The sequence below is a fragment of the Megalopta genalis genome, chromosome 6, assembly GCF_051020955.1.
Source record: "Megalopta genalis isolate 19385.01 chromosome 6, iyMegGena1_principal, whole genome shotgun sequence".
In the NCBI taxonomy this organism is placed as follows: domain Eukaryota; kingdom Metazoa; phylum Arthropoda; class Insecta; order Hymenoptera; family Halictidae; genus Megalopta; species Megalopta genalis.
In genome coordinates, this window is record NC_135018.1 from 3,662,817 (window position 1) to 3,681,168 (window position 18,352).

General features: G+C 30.8%; 1 protein-coding gene across 9 annotated transcripts; it reads right to left on the reverse strand.

Annotated features, from left to right (window-relative positions):
• Window positions 1-706: 706 nt before the first annotated feature.
• pbl (epithelial cell transforming 2 pebble) lies at window positions 707-17,648 on the reverse strand. Of its 9 annotated transcripts, XM_033476223.2 has the most exons (19): window positions 17,325-17,648; window positions 15,883-16,074; window positions 15,662-15,796; window positions 14,380-14,590; window positions 14,152-14,287; window positions 13,856-14,065; window positions 13,586-13,732; window positions 12,199-13,473; window positions 11,640-11,774; window positions 11,332-11,581; window positions 10,850-10,977; window positions 10,386-10,782; window positions 9,876-10,316; window positions 9,644-9,798; window positions 9,445-9,530; window positions 7,387-7,479; window positions 6,506-6,680; window positions 5,097-5,215; window positions 707-4,030 (listed from the first exon to the last, which is right to left on the reverse strand). In XM_033476223.2, the coding sequence occupies exons 3-19, from the start codon at window positions 15,726-15,728 to the stop codon at window positions 3,988-3,990; spliced, it is 4,068 nt and encodes a 1,355-aa protein (XP_033332114.2). In that variant the 5' UTR covers window positions 15,729-15,796; window positions 15,883-16,074; window positions 17,325-17,648; the 3' UTR covers window positions 707-3,987. The 9 variants fall into 9 exon arrangements, with proteins under 9 accessions (XP_033332114.2, XP_033332115.2, XP_033332118.2 ...); XM_033476224.2 differs by lacking the exon at window positions 15,883-16,074; XM_033476227.2 differs by having other exon boundaries at window positions 7,441-7,479; window positions 15,662-16,074.
• Window positions 17,649-18,352: the final 704 nt, after the last annotated feature.

Sequence of the window (18,352 nt, forward strand, 5' to 3'; positions counted from 1 at the left end):
TGAATGAAACAAACTTCATTTCTATCACGTCTGTTATCGAAAAATTCAGTTCATTATTCCAGTCTATCTCCATAATTGACAAAGCGATTATTATAACATAAATCTGTGAATACAAATATATTTTGGCATAATGCGATATCATGAGACATTTTATATTCGATCCAACCCTCCCTCCTTACCCTATAAAATATTTTATCGCATGGCGAATTTCTTTGCCAAGAATCGCATAATCCCTGCCATTAGTTATCCGGTTCTCCCATTTGGTGGCTGATTTGCTAAAGGCACTGGAATAGAGTAACGCTAGGGTAAGGAAGCCAAGATGGCAATTGTTCGCTGAAGCACGTCCGATGTAGTAACAAATGTATATAGTTTATGGTTTACAACCTTCGTCTCCGTAACATTTATTCGCATTTAATGTCCCATTTAATTAGTTTATTTATTACTCCGTTATATTTAATTAAGCATATTAGTTGGTTATTTTAGTCTAAAATAGCTGTGCCGTTAACAATCGCAATCTCTTCAACAATGTCTCCTGAAACTCGAAGTTCTTGATTTTTTGGTAAACTTTGGAATATTCTGAAGAACTCAAAACATTCTTTGGGTGACCGAAATCACCAATCATCGTACGATGTTTTAGTGGTATTTTTGAAAAAGTGTTAATATCACATGAAGCTGAAGTGTAGGGAGAAAAAAAGCGGCACTGATCTTCTGTTTACATAATAAAGAGTAAATTTATACAATCAATTACAATATCATATAAATAGTAACGACTATGTGCGAATTACATTATTCTTACGCGTATAGTATAAAACATTACCTACGCTACACTACACTTACATGATATTTATCGGCAATATGTACAGTGTTCTGGAGCTAAACAGAATCTTCTCCGTACTTATCGTTAATGAAGAAAATGTCAGCTACCGCGATTATATAAAACTCAAGTCCAACAATGTGCGGAAGTTTCACGACCCGTATTCTTCAAGACATTTTTTTACCGTCACTGTTTCTAACAGATTATAAAATCTACCACGACGTAATGGATGTAACAAAATATGTCAGTATGCTAAAATAGAAATTAAAAAATAATTAATAATAAAATTAAAAAATGTTCAAAATATCGAAACGTTCGAGAAAATGTTCAAATGTTGTACAAAGGTTTTAAAGATAATTCGAAGAAGGTATAATTGATTAGTCAAAATTAAACAATTTCATGATAATTGTTTTAATGATAATATTATTATGAAACTAAAATTCTTTCGTATTGTAATGTATTTTTGTTTATTTTGTCTATATCCATACATCGTGCTAGAGATTGGTGTTAGTTTCGTCAGCAAACCGCTGCATGGAAATTGTGTGACATATGAGCTCTTAAAGATTAGTATAAATTAAAAGTTGAAGTACGAAGTGCTGCCAGAGCCTCCGTGATTTCGCGCAAGAACGCACTTCAAGTGATTCTCTTTCATTCACGCCGGTACATTTAGAAGATTTTAGTTTTTAGTGGTCCTTTCCGTGCAAAGGCACAATGTTTTAGATCGATTCTGTACGTACATATTAAAAAGGCAAGAACGTAAGTAGTTAATCCTTGTAAAGAGTTAACAAATTTTCTTTCGCTTTCCTTGCAACCTTTCAATATACATAGATATACACTTTCTCTCAATGAAATGTAGATACTATTTTAAATTCCTCAACAATTTATTTTAAAGCTAATAGAGGTAAAAATTGCAAGGAATATAGTTCTCTGTTATATCCACAAGGACTTCTTAAATATAATTGACGTTTACGTTTTATAAAAAAATTATTTCAATTCTGTGTGTGTGTAAGAAATTAAAATGTTACATATATATTCCCGACGAGATTTAATTATCGCTACTATTGATTGATAACACTACTTGTGCAGAAATAATTTTAGGTATTTCGTTTCTTTATTTACAAAATGATACGTTCCTCTAAAATATCTGGAAACTTTGTATCTTAATTTGTTTAGTTCATAGTTTTCATTTTGTCAAAGTCTCTTCTTAAATTTCTGTTATCGAAATTTCCAATCACAGTTTTACGCGCAATTTTTAAAATGTAAACTATCATATCGAAGATAAAGAAAATTTAATAACTAGAAATTTATGGTCTATTTGATTCTGGCACAAATTAATTATATTGTCTTCCTATCCTAATTTATTAGAAATTCAAACCTCGTGAAAGAAAACGGAAAAATAAAAAGAAATATTGTCATACTACAATTATTGATATTATCATTAGTAAATGATGTACAATGTAGGAAAAATTGTAGGAAAAAATGTGTTTTCAAAAGATTATATTTACAACCAAAATAAGAAACTGTGTAGGCATTTTGTAATTGATGTTGAAAATACTAAGTAATGATATTTCTTCCTCAACCTTTGAAATGTTGTGATATGTTTGCTTAACAGACTGCTCACTGAGCTGGAATATATACAAATATATTTTTGCATACTATAGATAGAATCTAACTATTTTCTCGAAAACGAAGCCTTGCATGAAAAAATAGTATATCATATATACTTCTTATTTTTTTCACGTAGAATCATCCCCTGACCGGTTGTACTACAATTTTTCATCCACCCTGCATGTAAAGTAATATATTTCTCAAAAACAATTATTTTACATCTATATGATTATAACAACGAAAAGAGCAATATTTCTTTATATCATGTAGCATAAATTTCAAAAAACGTTCACAATACTCGACACTTGAATGCTCAAAGAAACTTTAAAACATCATATGTACGTTTAATATGATTCAAAACAGCGTATAAACAGTTATATGATTATTTCAGACGGAGAGTTAGATTAATGTAACATATTTCACATATAATAAGAATATAAACATTTACATCCTAAAAGAGTAGACATCAAAATAGCTTGTAGTGTAAATGACAAATTACGTATCTTAATGTATGTATATCTTTAAAAAGTCAGCAATTACTATAAGCGTATAATTGAATATCTAAAAAAAAACATTAACAATAATGTAATGCTAGTAAACTATGGCTTTTTGCAATTATTAGATATTGAATAGCTTAATATGTAAAAGAAACAAGTATTGAGACATTCACATGTTCAAAATCTGTCTTCTTCTTATCTTCTTGTTATCATCTCTTCACAAATCTTATTCTTATGCATGTACATTGTATCATAAAAGAAGTGAGCATACTACACTCACAATAATTTTTTATGGCATCAGATTCTGAACAATTTCGAAAAATAATTATCTTTAATAATGAAAATATAAACAAGATGATGCAGCCATAATTTCATGTTGTAGCTCACACTGAGAAATCGAAATTATAATAAACATGGCAACTATATAAACTTTTAAATAAGAAATATACAATTAATGTTAATTTCATAAGTTTTCACACGTTTCTTTTCACTTCAAAAAACCATGAATTATCTTCAGACACTGTAATAAACTCTAAATATATCTATCAAATTAGATACAATGGCACAAAAATGTATGTGTATACATACACATGTATTGTATATGTATGTACATATAGATGTATACTTTCAGTTTGTATAAACGGCGTATGTATTACAGCACTGGAAATGTAATGTTCTTTGCCTTATTGTAAATCCAATTCCATTTGTCTCCCTGAGACAAGAGTTTGAATTATTCGAATGTTACATATGTATAAAAATTAACGACGGGTAGAGTATTACATACAGTAGGTCGTTAATATACATAATATAATTGTAGCTTCTTAAAGCATAAATGGCAATGTACATTTTCTCTATAAAACACACATGGTTCTGTTGGCACAAGGCAAGTAGAAAATTGAACGTCAGTTTTAGAAAATTAACAGATATTTATCTTTCATCTGTTGTTTGCACAAATATTTTCTATCTTCCCATCAACATATCCAAGCCTCTCTAATGTCTCACACAAACCATTCACTGACACCAAAGAAATAGGTACAACATACTTGCGTATTACTTAAGCCCTGTAGTTCAAAGATCGGATTTGTCCTGCATGACTTCGTCTGAACAATTTCTGGAGGATAAACAAAGCAAAGTCAAAATGACTATGGAAATATATGGAACACAAAAAAACTACACCAACTCTTTTATCATAAACAAATACTAAACACATTCCAATTCGATGGCATGTTTTACATAGTATTCTGAAGTAAAATTTATCTAAAAAATGTAAATCGAGTTGGTGAAGAGATTTAAATATAAAACAAATATTGACAGAAAACACTAAATACAAGTATTGTATTGCGTCAAACCAAAAGAATGTAACAAGCGAGGACGTTCAGTTTAGGAATACAAACTGCATAGAATGAAAACCTAAAATCGTTAAATAAATATGTATTAGTTAAGCTACATATTAAATTAGTTGTTATTATGACCATGTAAGTAATGCTAATAGTCACCATTGTTAGTATCGTTTCTACAATGGTTGAAAACACTAATTGGATACTTAAGAGTAATCATGATCCTAAGAGAAAAGTTATTGCAAACTATTGTATTGTACAATATAAACCGCAAAAAACATTACACATCAATTTTGTTTCTATTTCAAAAATGTATATACACACGAAGCTCGACACCAGAGAATGTCATTAGATATGATCAAAAGTAAATAACAGTGAACACTGTACTTGAAAAAAATGCAAGTTTTACAATGAATATGGAAGGCTATTCCTGACCAAATATGAGTATTTTAATCCATAACATAAATTACGACATGTTATTCATAAGTCTTCATTTGAGTCTCTCCAAATGAACTAATAAATTTCTGCAACACATTTACAGTCTATTTAGTAATAATTACTTTACATTATTTGAAATATACATATAACTAGAAATTTCAATCCAGTCTTTAGAATTACTGAAAATCAAATGATTTTATGCATCTGTATACTGATATGCTTATATCACTGTGCAAAGAATATTTACGTATATGGATCTCTTAATTATTGTGTTTTAAAATACGAATAAACATAAAATGAAAGAAATTTAAGGCACAATAACAATGGGCAAGATGACCAAATGTGGTTATGCAATAGCAGTGAGAGAAAAAATTGCATTGCTTTTGACATACTAATTACAACCTTCTTAACGAAGCCATACTGAGGGAACTGCATTTGGCCTTTCGTGTCGGCTGAACCGACATGGGTGCTACTAGAACATCATCTCTAGATGGCGAGCCTGAACCACCATTACCCAGCTCCTGGAAAGATATATGATCTATTTATCCTATTATCATGTACACAGTTTTAAAAAAATACCTAAAGCAATTTAAAAAGAAACAACAAATCCACAATGATTAAAACAAGAAATGTATAACAAACAAATAAGATCCAATTAACATTTAAATTTAACTAATTAAAAAAAGCACAAACAAAAAAATAATTGAAAGAACATGCGATTAAAAAGGTGTAATGAAAAATGCTTGTGTACGTAGTTTTTTTAAGTGCAAATATATTTTACAAAAAAAAAGAGGAAATAAGAAAACAACAAAATGGGATCCAGCCTAATTGAGCTTTTTGCTAGATAAAGCTATAATAGAAACAGAAAAAGAAAAGAACGAGGAAAGTAAATATCTGGTGCTATAAATGTGCCTCTGTAAAAGCAAAGTTAACTTCGTAAAAATATACAATTTTAACACTCGTAGAATCCATGCTAGGGATATTGCTTTGTTCATTAACAGGGTATAGAAATATAGAATTCTGTATCTAAATTGTGACGCGAAGTATTTTGATCCAGTCGAAACACTGCGTGACATCACGTTCCTAAAACGAATTTTGTCTGTTGAAAAGTAGATCTCTAGCAATCCTCCTCTCTACTCCCTTTCACGAGAGAAGACGTTAAAAGGATAGCATTTACAATATGTTTTTGATTCGTTCATCATTTCATAAGTTAATACTCATCCAATAAAATAGGGAGCTACAACATACTTACGTGGTAAAGAATGAAAATTTATCCATTAACATTGTATTGTCATAAGCATGAGATTTATAATTGACCATGTACCAAAACAAATGTGGCAAAAAAGACATACACTATGGATGAATCAATGTAAACTCATGAAATAAAAAAATCCAGCAATGTATTAAAATGATCATAAGGAAATAATATATTATAATGTACGTATATACAATAAATTAATCTTTTGACTGGCATTTGTGCGATGCTTTTATGTAATAAAAAGAAAGAAACATGTTAATCCATTAAAATATTGGAAAATATGCAAGAATACAATGTATCAAATATTTATATAATGTTATACTGCCAATATATGCAAGGAAACAGATGTCAATAATTAAAAGCACGAATAGTTTTGCAGCCATGCATTAAAGCGCGCGCGCGGTTTCTACTATGGTAGAAAACGCATATTAAAAAACTATATTCAAGAAATAACATTCTCCCGTCGTGAAACGAAAGTAAGCAAGGAGATATTTGAAAGAAAGCGTAAGCGTATAGATCAGCAAACAACATGCATAATAAACAGTTAACTAACGTTAATATTGTTGCAACTAGCAAGCCGCATCTGTGCTAGCTGTTGACTTGCAGGAGTCAGACTATTCGTTGATCCAAATGGTGACATCATTGTTGACATTGCTCTTTTCAGTTTACTTGGAGTTTTGTTAAAACTAAACGCTCTGCCGACTTTCATCCTTGTACGAGACGCAAACCTGAAGAAAAATATTTGTTACAAATTTATTTCATTTATTGATCAAAAAAATTAATGCTTGACCGAAACTTTATTCCCCACAAAAACTTTGTTGCATTTGTAGATCTATAAGAATGTAACAATTCTTCATGATGTAATTACTTCATGACCTTGTACACTAAGTAGAGGGGAAATAAACTTTCCAGTAACCAAAGGAATTAGCAAACGTAAAATAAAAAAAAACCCCAAACCTTTAAAAACCAGTTCAAGTAAATATTATATTCTAATATATTGTTAATTTTAACATAACATGCAGAAGCCAAATCATAGACTAATAAATGTTTACATGCTGGACTATCAAAAAGATCTTCACAAGTGCTAATCTATATTACAGATATGTAAAAACGTGTAAATAGAGCTGAACTAAAAAAATTGTTTAATATACACTTTATCGTCTGTGAACTAAAAGCATATAAATAAATTTGTAAATTGTATTAATGTCTGACTCAACATAACTTTAAAGATTCTTATCATAAAATGTTAATAATCTGTGACAGGCTGATATAATCTATATTACGCTTGAACTGGTCAAATTATTCATTTGTGAAACTGTTTAACAATATAAACTTTGATTTTCAAAAATACAACTGGATCATTTTTTATACAAGCAAGGAGCAAAGGATCAAAGCAAATAAAAAAAAGATAATCAGCCTGGTGCGAAAACTGACGGTAGTGGGACATGTAACGTGGTTTCACACATGCTATTGAGTAGGAACACATACGGGTCCATATACTCCAGGTAAAAATTATGAAATAGGCTCCTGCAACCAAACGAGTCGTCGCCCCATTATTTTTTGTTAACATGCAATACAGGAGAAAAACAGTTTAGAGCATCAAATAACTTTTCCCTTCTTAATTGTGTATACTGTTCATAAAAATATATGTTCTATGTATACAATGTACTATCTATATTAAAAGTGCAATAACTTTATTCCTAATGCAATCTTATTCGGTTAAGCATGTTACACTTAAGGTTTGTTTGACAAATTGCCATCATTATTACAATGTTGGTCAAATTTATTCACGTGTACATAAAAATGAAGGACTAACATGCTAAACAATCCGAGAAAATTTTCGATAAAAAAATTGATTCTACATTTCTGTCATCAAAGTAACATACGTAATCGAAATAATAAATATAACTGAAGAATATACCTATAATTTAGTAGAACTTAGCAATAATGCGATTATATAGGGTGTTCTACAATTACTTTAACAGCCGAAAATGAGGGGTAGCTGAGGTCATTTGAAGTAACTTTTTCCTTTGCGAAAATGCAATCTGCGACTTTGTTTACGAGTTATTAACGAAAAACACTGACCAATGAGAGGTGATGGCGCGAAGTTCTAGAGCCCGCAGCACGAGGCTTTGACAGAAGGTCGGGACGGACTCGAGTCGCGTTCGAAGTATTGAACAAGTCACGAAGCGTGAACTTTCCAGATTTCTTTTACTACGTAACAGTGATATTTTTAAGAAAAACGCTGTTCACCTTTATTTTAGAACGTCTGAAGAATATTTACTAATTTTTCGGACACGAAATAGTATGTAGTTTAACCGTGACAGCCGTTTTAATTTTCTGGTGTGCATGACACCTCATGTGTACCATATCAAATTTTTATGCAAGGTGTACAGTGAAGATTAACAAAGTTCGTAAATGATATTTTAATTTAAATAATTCCGTGTCCGAACAGAATTCAACGAATAATTTGCATAGCTGATTTAATAATAAATAATCGCGTTAAGGGACGTAAAGGATTTGTTTATTAGAGAAAGATGACTGAGACGCGTTCGCGGATAATCGTTTATTCGACGCGTTCGTTCGGCAGTCGACGTTTCACTGCCAAAAAAATCCAGGCCTCGACCGTGGGCTCTTGTCGTTCGTCGTTCGGCCACCTGAGGAAATGACGCCTCGTGCTGCGGGCTCTCGAACTTCGCGCCATCACCTCTCATTGGTCAGTATTTTTCGTTAATAACTCGTAAACAAAGTCGCAGATTGCATTTTCGCAAAGGAAAAAGTTATTTCAAATGACCTCAGCTAGCCCTCATTTTCGGCTGTTAAAATAATTGTAGAACACCTTATATTATAAACTAAACTAGCCTAGCAAAGACCATCGTTTAAGAGCTACAAGCTGTCTGAAACAGTTCTTCAGAAAACAAAGTTCTTGATATTATAAATTTAAAAGAAAATCTGCAAATTTACATGGATTATTTACTAAAAAATTATTCAATAAAAGCATCTTTTTAGGTAAAAATTGTTTATATTACGGATATACTGTATTAATTTTTCAAAATGTCTAATTAAATCAAGAATCAAAATTTATTAATATAAACTACTAATTATATTACCAATCAAAAACTGCAAATAGATTAGTTTACCAAAGAATATCTTATATGTAAGGTTAATTATAAACATTCCTGTAACACTTAAGATATGGTCCTCATTAGAGTAGAAATATTAAGTACTATTCATTTTTCTTGCATATAGCGAAGATCTTTCTAACTAGAGATAGATATATAATTTTTTGAACGTGTCTCTACAAAACTGTAAGTATTATATTCATAATATGTAATACAATTTAATTTTATCAATGAAAACATAGAATATAAATTATCCAATATTCAAAAAACACATTTGTGGTAGAAAATGTACTTACAGTTGTGTGAGGAATAAAATCACTTACAAAATTAAAACTGTACAGCAAATTCAGATTTAGTTTGGACTACTTACTTAAATGCTTTACTTAAAGTTCCTAATGCTACATCACTTGTGTCAATTTCAAGTTGATGCGAATCAAGACTTATCAGGAACGTGTCCTAAACATAAAAATAATTATGTTGTAATTAACATATAAGTATAATTAGATAACATTGCTACAATGACAAAGATTAAATAAAATTGAAATATTTGGAAAAAATGTTAAACATACCGCATCAGCTTTACATACTGTATTCGCCATTTGCCTACACAAAGTCCGTAAATAATTTGTTTTATTTACTTCTTCATCAGTAATCGTAAATGAAAATAGCTTTTCTTTTAACTCCTGATTACTTCTCACCATTAAGGCAAATACTTTATGACATTCTGCAAACGTAACTATTTAGTGCATACTATACGTAATATTTCATGTAAAAAGAATTCAAAATTTCAGATTAGCATACCGTCAGTTTCTCGTATGTCCACAACTTTTTTTATTGTACTGAGTGATAACATTTTAATATGTTTATATGGTTTTCCTTGACTTAATTTGGTTGCATGCAATCCGTTTGCTGTATTAGGACTTTTTAATGAATTGAAGGCTTTTGATCTTTTTTTACATATCTCGAGTGTATCAGTGAACAGAAATAAGACTAAATGATCACCACGCCCACTCAAACCTTCACTAAGTTCCATCACATCGCATTTACCAATAAATGATCGATGTGAGGAAACTAAATGCGGCGGACAATTATCAATTTCATTAAAAATGTCGAACATAACTAATTGACCTTCGGTTTTTCTTTTATCTTCATTTATGTACGTCATGACTTCCTTAATACTGCTAATTGATAACTCCAATGCGCTATGATCTGGATTATTTTTATTTGTATGTTTAAGGATATCTGTAGTAAATCATAGAAGCATTAGAATAAGATTATAATTAAGTATCTAATAATAATTAAAGTACTTACCATTTAATAATAGACTAATACTGGGTAACCTTTGTACTGGTTTAATCAACAACTCCTTCAAACTTTGTCGGCCACATTCAGGTTTTGTCTGACAAACCTTCAAAAAGGCATGAAATCGCGGTTTATTTTGATCACATTGGTCGAGCATTTCCTTTGTATTTTCGAAGAAGTTGACATACGGTGGATATGCCTTGACTAGGTCTGGTGCAAACTTTAGAAATATATTGCCTATACTAATGTCCTCCATCCAGTGTGTTGCACTATATCTTAATTCTTCTAACATCTTTTTATGAACGTCATAAATAGGTGGAAAATTACCAAATATAATTTTAGCTTCTGTACCGTTTAACAACTCGCCACTTGTATCTATGAGATCTTCTAATGGTGATTTGAACAACTAAAAAGAGTTGAATATATCAATTTACTGTGCATTCTAACATAAGACATGATGAAGATACACTTACCGTCATAATTGTACTGAGAATGCCAACATAATTCGACTCAGTTTGCACTAACTCTAAGAAAACTTGATGACGAGGTGATAAATTTTTTCTAGAGCTATCAGTATTCACAGCTTCCACTTCTGGAATATCTGGTAGTTATCAATAATTCAAATTTACGTTATCTTCCCCTTGATATGGTTCATATAAATATTTACCAATTGTTAGCAGGATTAAACTTAATAATTTTGATTATATACATTGTTAGTATAATAATATTGATAAAAAGTAAGTAATTAAAAAAAATATACCAATCCACTAAGCAAAATAAATGAACCACAAAAAAAGGGAAGATGTATATTTCGACAGTTAAAAAGATTAAGTTGATTATGTTAAATTAGTTTGTGTATGACAGTCAGTAATTGTAAGAAATGATATTTTGGAAATATTACATTTTAAAAATGAAATAATAGAAGCGAAATTTACTTAAAAGCCAAAGAACTAACCATCAAGTAATGGCTTATCTGGGCTTGCTGTGCAATCAAGAAAGCTTCCACTAACACTCAAAAGACCGGCATCACTAATGCTGGATCGCCTTTTATGTAGAGCTGGTGAATCTGCTCCGTTTTGAACCAAACTAGACAAAGTTTCTGCTAGTCGTTTACGTTTTCGTCTTGTAGATGCTGTGCTTGGAGTAGTTGTTTGTTGGCTATCACGTCTAGATGATATCGTTGGCGATAGAACAGATTCCAAATACTGAACATAAAATCAACTATTAAACACTAAATTTATTTAATAATCTGAATACACTTACATCTTCAAATAAATATTCCTTTTCATCAGCCGCACCCTCATTTTGCACAGATGTCCAAAACCATTCAGCTTTTACGATATGAGCTCTTACAGAAGCCAAATCCGGTAATGCATTCACATTTGATTCATCCACAACCTAAAATATGAGTAATTTATAATTTTTCAATAATTTACAGCTTTTTAGACACTGATACACATAACAGATACAGTCACTTTTTAGTTTCTTTTATACCAGTAGTCTAACAGAATAATTAGAGTAATACAATACACATCATAAAATAGAGCAATAATATTTGTGAAGAACGAAATATTATGTGCAATAATAATATGAGGATATTAGATTACTGTCACATATCACGGTAACATCTGCAAATATGCAGTTTAGCACGACACAAAGATGACATCACAAAAATAGAACAGTTTACTATGCTAAACCAATAAATATGTATAAACTACATGTAACAAAAACATTTATCAATAAATACCCTCTATTTCCCTTTCAAATCCTAAGTTTTATAATTTCTCTACACCTACAAGTCCCATTAAAAAAGTGAAAGTACCGAGAATAATTGTGTGTCCTCTGATTGTTCACATTTTACATAATCATCTTCTGAATCACAAGTTTTAGAAGAAAGATTCAAATATTTTCCGCAAGATGTAAACGTACTTCTCAAACCATATTCAGTACTTGATAACTTTGCTACCTTTGCAAGTACAGGGAGAGGACTTGGCAAGGGAGTATATTTCTGTCTCGGATGAGTTTCTAGAGTCTTTTTGGAAGGACTAACTACATACTGTTTAAATAATGGCAAATTTATATGGCTAAGCTTTGACAACATAGATGAACTCAATTTACGTGTATTCAAAAAACTTTTTTTCTTTGTCATTGGTGTTAGAGGGTTATGTAAAAGAGAATCATTAAGTTCCGCGTCAAATCGTCTAAATAAATTAGGGTGAGAATAAATTCTTTTAAATTTAATTTTGTCTGGAGAATCAATTTTATGAATTGCAACGCAAGACTTTACTTTTCGCCATTTAATATACCGTCTAGGAGTTATAATTTTTCTATTAAGAAAAAGAGAGCTCTGCGAATACTGTGCATTTTTGCAAGATTTCAACAATTGTGACTTGGTATCAAAATGGTGATTATTTGCATATGGAATAATTCTTTTTTTACAGAGTGTAGAAGATTGGAAGTTATGAGGCCTCAATTCATCCTCTACATTTTCATTACCAGTATTATCACATGAAATATCAGATATAGTATCTTCTGGCTTCTTTGCGTTGTTAGCTAATGAAGATAAAAATATAGAATCCAATGTCGTAAGTATTGCAGGAAAATTAGTTTGTTCTGATACAATTAAACCTCTTGCTTGAGTTTTGTTGTAAGAGTTCTTTGTTGAAGACATATCAATGCCTGAATCTGCTCGTGGAATAGAAAATTCAGACATATAAGACTCATCTGGTAAATTTGTACCATCACAGAAATTATCATCCATACAAATAGCCGAGTCTTGACTAATATTATCTGAATTGGAATAATTAAATTTACTTTCTTTGTAGTCTAGAGACTGTGGCAAAGAAGAAGACAAACGATGCAAGAAATATTTAGTGTTCAATTTTGTTGGCATTTTCGCGTAATTAATATTGCAGGTATGTGATAAATTTACTGTTTTTGTGTTAGGGATAGTATTAGTATATGGATTGTAAAAGGTAAAGGAAAATGGTTTTGTTTTTGTGTAATAGCGTGGAATGTAATTAGGATTTTTAGTGTATGATAGCATGTCAAAAGCATTGTTGCGTTTCTTGTATTCACCACTTCCTACATCTGTTACCTAAAGAATATGATCATTTATACATTAAGTATTTGTCTATTAAATGTAAAAGTTCGTGTTACACACTGAAAATAATATACGTTAGATAAGAAATATTTTACTTGTAACTTACCACATGTGTACAATTTGGATCGTCAATTTCAGTAGATTCACCACCTTGTTGTTGCAAAACTTCACACATGTGACGTTTTTCTTCTTCGGGGAAACCAAAGAAACATACTTTTGCACCAAAAAATGGCTTCAGCTTATAAGTAGTGATCTGCATAATAAACCAGTTTTTAGAATAACATATAAAGATACACTAGTAAACATTTTTAAAAATGAGGAATATATAAAATAATCAAAACAAATATATCATAATTATTGTAGATGGTAATATTACCAGTTCTTCACTATTTCCATAAATGAAAATATCGTTTTTGGCATTCCATAAAGCTGTCACCCAATCCATAGACATTACTGGTACCCGAAATGTGACAGCATATCTATACTTATCTCCACCGCAACAATTAGCAATGAGATGTGTCACTTTTGCACCCATTTCTTTTCTAATACTTCCACCCATGTTATGGATCATGTTGATCAATTTAGTCTGTAAAGGGAAGGATAATATCATAAAATTATTTTGTATTTATATTTTATGGTATAATAAATACAAATTTAAAACTTAACACTAACCAATTCATCCTTTTTCCTAAATCCAGTAAATACTACCACCATGCCTACCATAGCTTGTGTATACATAGGTCTGTTAATACTAGGTAATGTGTCCTTTCTTTCTGCCAATTGCAGAAGCGCCGTCGGTCCCAATATTCTAAAATTTGATTAATTAAAACAACCAAAAGTCAGATTCTTTTGATGAATTTTTTACAAATTAGGAAATATATGAAGCAAATTATGACAAACCTATGAGCACTTTTATGGAGAGCATCATATTCAGGTCCCTCAAACTGTTTTAATATAAAATAAGTACAATATGTTGTATCTTCTACATATTCTAAACCAGTTTCTGATTTAAGGACAGGTACACTAAACTGCTGAGCAGCAGCACCAAGTGCAGGATCATCTCCAGCTGCACCAATTAAGCATATTCGCTTTTTACGTGGAATAATTACAGCTGTCAAATAAAAAATATTCAAGTTGAATATTATTACAAATTACCATTATTATTGTAATAAATTTCTTAATAAACAAAATACCTTTTTTTATCAATTATATCATTAAATTAATTCAATTTTAATTAAATGCTTTTTAAAAAATAAGTTTAATTGTTTCAAATTAATATGGAGTACTTTAAATTTTTTACAAAATCTTCAAATATAAAATATATATTTATATATAAAACCAAATAATTTATATTAGAACTAATTATATTGCAACTAATAACAAGTTATAAAAGTCATTAAATATATTTTATAGTAATAATAACATTTGGTGTAACATCTGTTAATTCTAAATCATTATTAAAATGATAAGGAATGACTAATTTTGAAGTAACAATAGGGTCAGTCCTTTCAAATTCACAAACAATGACTACAATAAATAGCTATCACTGGATATCTAATCTTACATGTCACAGTAGATACCAAACAACCCTCTTATACCCTTTACTCCTATATTTTAAGTACCTCATAAATAATGACTAAGTTAAAACAAGACAAAGATATATAGACCCTAAATATATAAAATAACACATTATTCACTCGATTATAAGTACAATAAAATCCTAAGTACAGAAAATAAAGAAAAACAATATTTTACATAATATTATTATTAATCTTTAAATAACGCTAATATAAACATTAAAAATTTCGTGAAAACACGAAATGAGACTACAGTAGTCTGCAAAAAAGTATATAAATGTGTTTCAAAGTGACCAATTATTCATTTCTGACGTAATTTTGGAGAATAAGTCAAGGCCGTATTTATAAGGAACCGTTGATATTCCTCCCGCGTAAAGTTCAAAACATAATACGAGAATACATGGTGAAGGTAACGGATATTAAATCTTAATTTATATATGGATCAGGGTAGGTGACAGATATAAGGCACGAGTATTGTCGCGTGAGTTTTGATAAAGAGTGAGGTAGGGTTAGTTCATCCTGTTGGCTAACTTATACGTATCAACTAATAATGAACACTAGCCCGACAAGTGTGATATTAAAATCGATAATATTGACGAACTTACGCTCACTTCTAACTGCCTCTTCACTATTTATATCACTGATACTGCTGTGAACGCTTTGCTCTTCCATTTTGGCCGTTAGTTACAACATCGTTTCACTTGTACGCTCTTCTTCGCACTGATTATTCCGAGCGCCTCCTATGGGCGAATACAGCCAAAGAAAAGACCCGGAAAAATAAGAAAGAACAGTGGAGCTTCGATGGCACACTATATAGTACTCTTGCCTCGTACAGACGATATCAGAGTTCGAATCCTGAACAGGTCCCCCACGTGAATCTTTTTCATAGATCCCACATTACGCGAGAAACCTATCAAGTACAACATTGCCTCTCCAATGTCGCGCTCGGCTAGGCGATCTCTCCAGCGTCACGGTTTTTACCCCTACTATTTCAACGCGCATACAATCGCGCGCAATCCTTCAAGAAAGAGAAAAACTGATGAATGAGGAAGACAGAACCAAAGCAAACTTTCATGTATGAAGCCGGACAGATAGTGTATACATAAATTAAGTTAAACGAAACTTAATACGCGCCTTTTATAATATTTTCGTTTTGTATTGCAGGCTTTTGTTATTGAAAAAAACATGAACAATAAGAGCAAGACAAGTTATCTTATGTTGCAGGTCCGTTTGTTTCACGGAATTAGAAATTCCTAAGTCCGTAGTCTGTTCGATCACATATATTTGTGCGCAGTGCGCACGTGTGCCCTCTCGCTCGCTCACCACTACCTCTTTTTGTTTATGGCCGTGAGGGCAGCACTATTGTAATAGCGAATCGGTAACCAATTAGAATAAACACAATCTTTCTCTGACTTCCTTAATGTTGCATCGCGCCTGCTGAATTGCGAGACGATTGGAAGACAAAACTGTACATATATACGTATATAGTTGCACATATCTGAACATATACGTGTTGCATATACAAGCGCGTATACACGCATCTGTTCACAGTCGCATCATTATTTATGTGACGTGATCAAAATTTAGCTTTCGGTTCGCTTAAATTTGAATGAGGTATAAAACCAATCTTTTTTCTTCATTTTCTCCGTTTTTTATTAGACTCCAGCGCAAAACAATGAATTATGAATGTTCACAAAGTAATATAATATTCACTTTCAATATTTTTCTTTATTCTGCATTAAAATTTAAAGGTATACTTCAATATTGCAATAAGTATTTTAGATTGAACGTTATAAACTAAATGATTTTTAATTATAGTTTACAATATTTCTCACGTAGCACAAAATCTAAAAATGTATACCCTATATAAATGGATATAATATATTTAAATTTGTTATTAATTTATTATTCAGATCTTAGAATTTCATTATTTATATTGAAATAATTGCAAATAATTGATATATTATTATTGTAAACAGTTAACAAGATCGTTTTTGTTATAACTTCGATAAAATAGACTTCAACGTCCATCAATAACAATACGACTGTATATATGCTCCAATATTGGCACTAAACAACACTTTCTACCATCAATGTTTATTTAAAATCCATCACAAATATGACAGACTTGTGATCCATTCTGTTTTCCTGCTCGACTGTGCTCAACACAACGTCATAGCATTGCACATAGACGCAATTATCAGTAATAGCGACACCGCGCTTGTCTCTACTTATCTTCGACGTTTTCTTTTATACTTCTCTACCCACTTGCCATTGTTCACAGATCGCTGAAATTCTGCTTCTTTCCTTGTAAATATAACGCGCGCACACTAAACAAATTCCACTCACTTCAGATTAGTACGAACAACTTGCTTTATCGTTCACAAAGAGACTTGTAAATTTTGATTGCAATTAAAACAGAGCAATATAGTAACTACATTTTGCAATAGAATTTTGAGACTGATATAAATGCGTAACAGTCTAAGTTGAAAGATCGTATTTTATTAATGTTAAATGACTTTAAATAGTTGGACGATCAACAAACGATTTTCAGATCTTGTACGCGCCGTTACTACTTACTACATACTCACATAAACATGAAGTTATCGCCAAAAACATGGTGCCACTACTGCCACTTGTATATCATATACATACTGCCAACAGAACTCTGCTATGTACAATTAACACAGACTTAAGATCCGTATGTACACATACAGATTTTTATATGATCGAAACCATAGTCACGTGGAACAATGCTCGGTTCAAAAGTCTGCAAATGTGAAATTAGACGATCAGACGTGTCAAACGTCAGAAATCAGATCTCTGCAATTTATAAGTTACCACATAGCGCATCAAAAAACCGGGCGTACACTATCGTATCCTCTGAGATTTTACATATTAATATTCATTTTACATGTATTATGTATGTTACAATTTAATAACACGGATGTCATTCTACCAATGAGTAGTTAATAATATTTTCATTGTTATGTTCACAAATGTGTCATTAAATACGTAATGCATGATAATATTCATGAAAATATCAAATATAAAATTCTACATTTAAGTATGAAGGTATACTTAAAGCAAGAATATAATTGAACCATTACTGAAACATGTCAAATTTTAATGAAATGTGTATATTATAAATGTTCGCAGTTAAAAATACAATTAATTTTTGGTAAATGAAAACATTAATAAATACTTATAATAAAGCAAACACTCATGTACTTAAATATATATTTAAAGATTATAAATATATAAACTATGATTTTACACATGTGTTTCATAAATAC

Excerpts from the sequence above, each read along its gene's own strand:
- pbl (XM_033476224.2), bottom strand. The coding sequence starts at position 15,728 with ATGGAAGAGCAAAGCGTTCACAGCAGTATCAGTGATATAAATAGTGAA. Across the intron at positions 9,799-9,875 it reads GGACATACGAGAAACTGACG|AATGTCATAAAGTATTTGCC; the intron begins GTATGCTAATCT and ends TTACGTTTGCAG. Across the intron at positions 6,681-7,386 it reads ACGTTACATGTCCCACTACC|GTTTGCGTCTCGTACAAGGA; the intron begins GTCAGTTTTCGC and ends ATTTTTCTTCAG.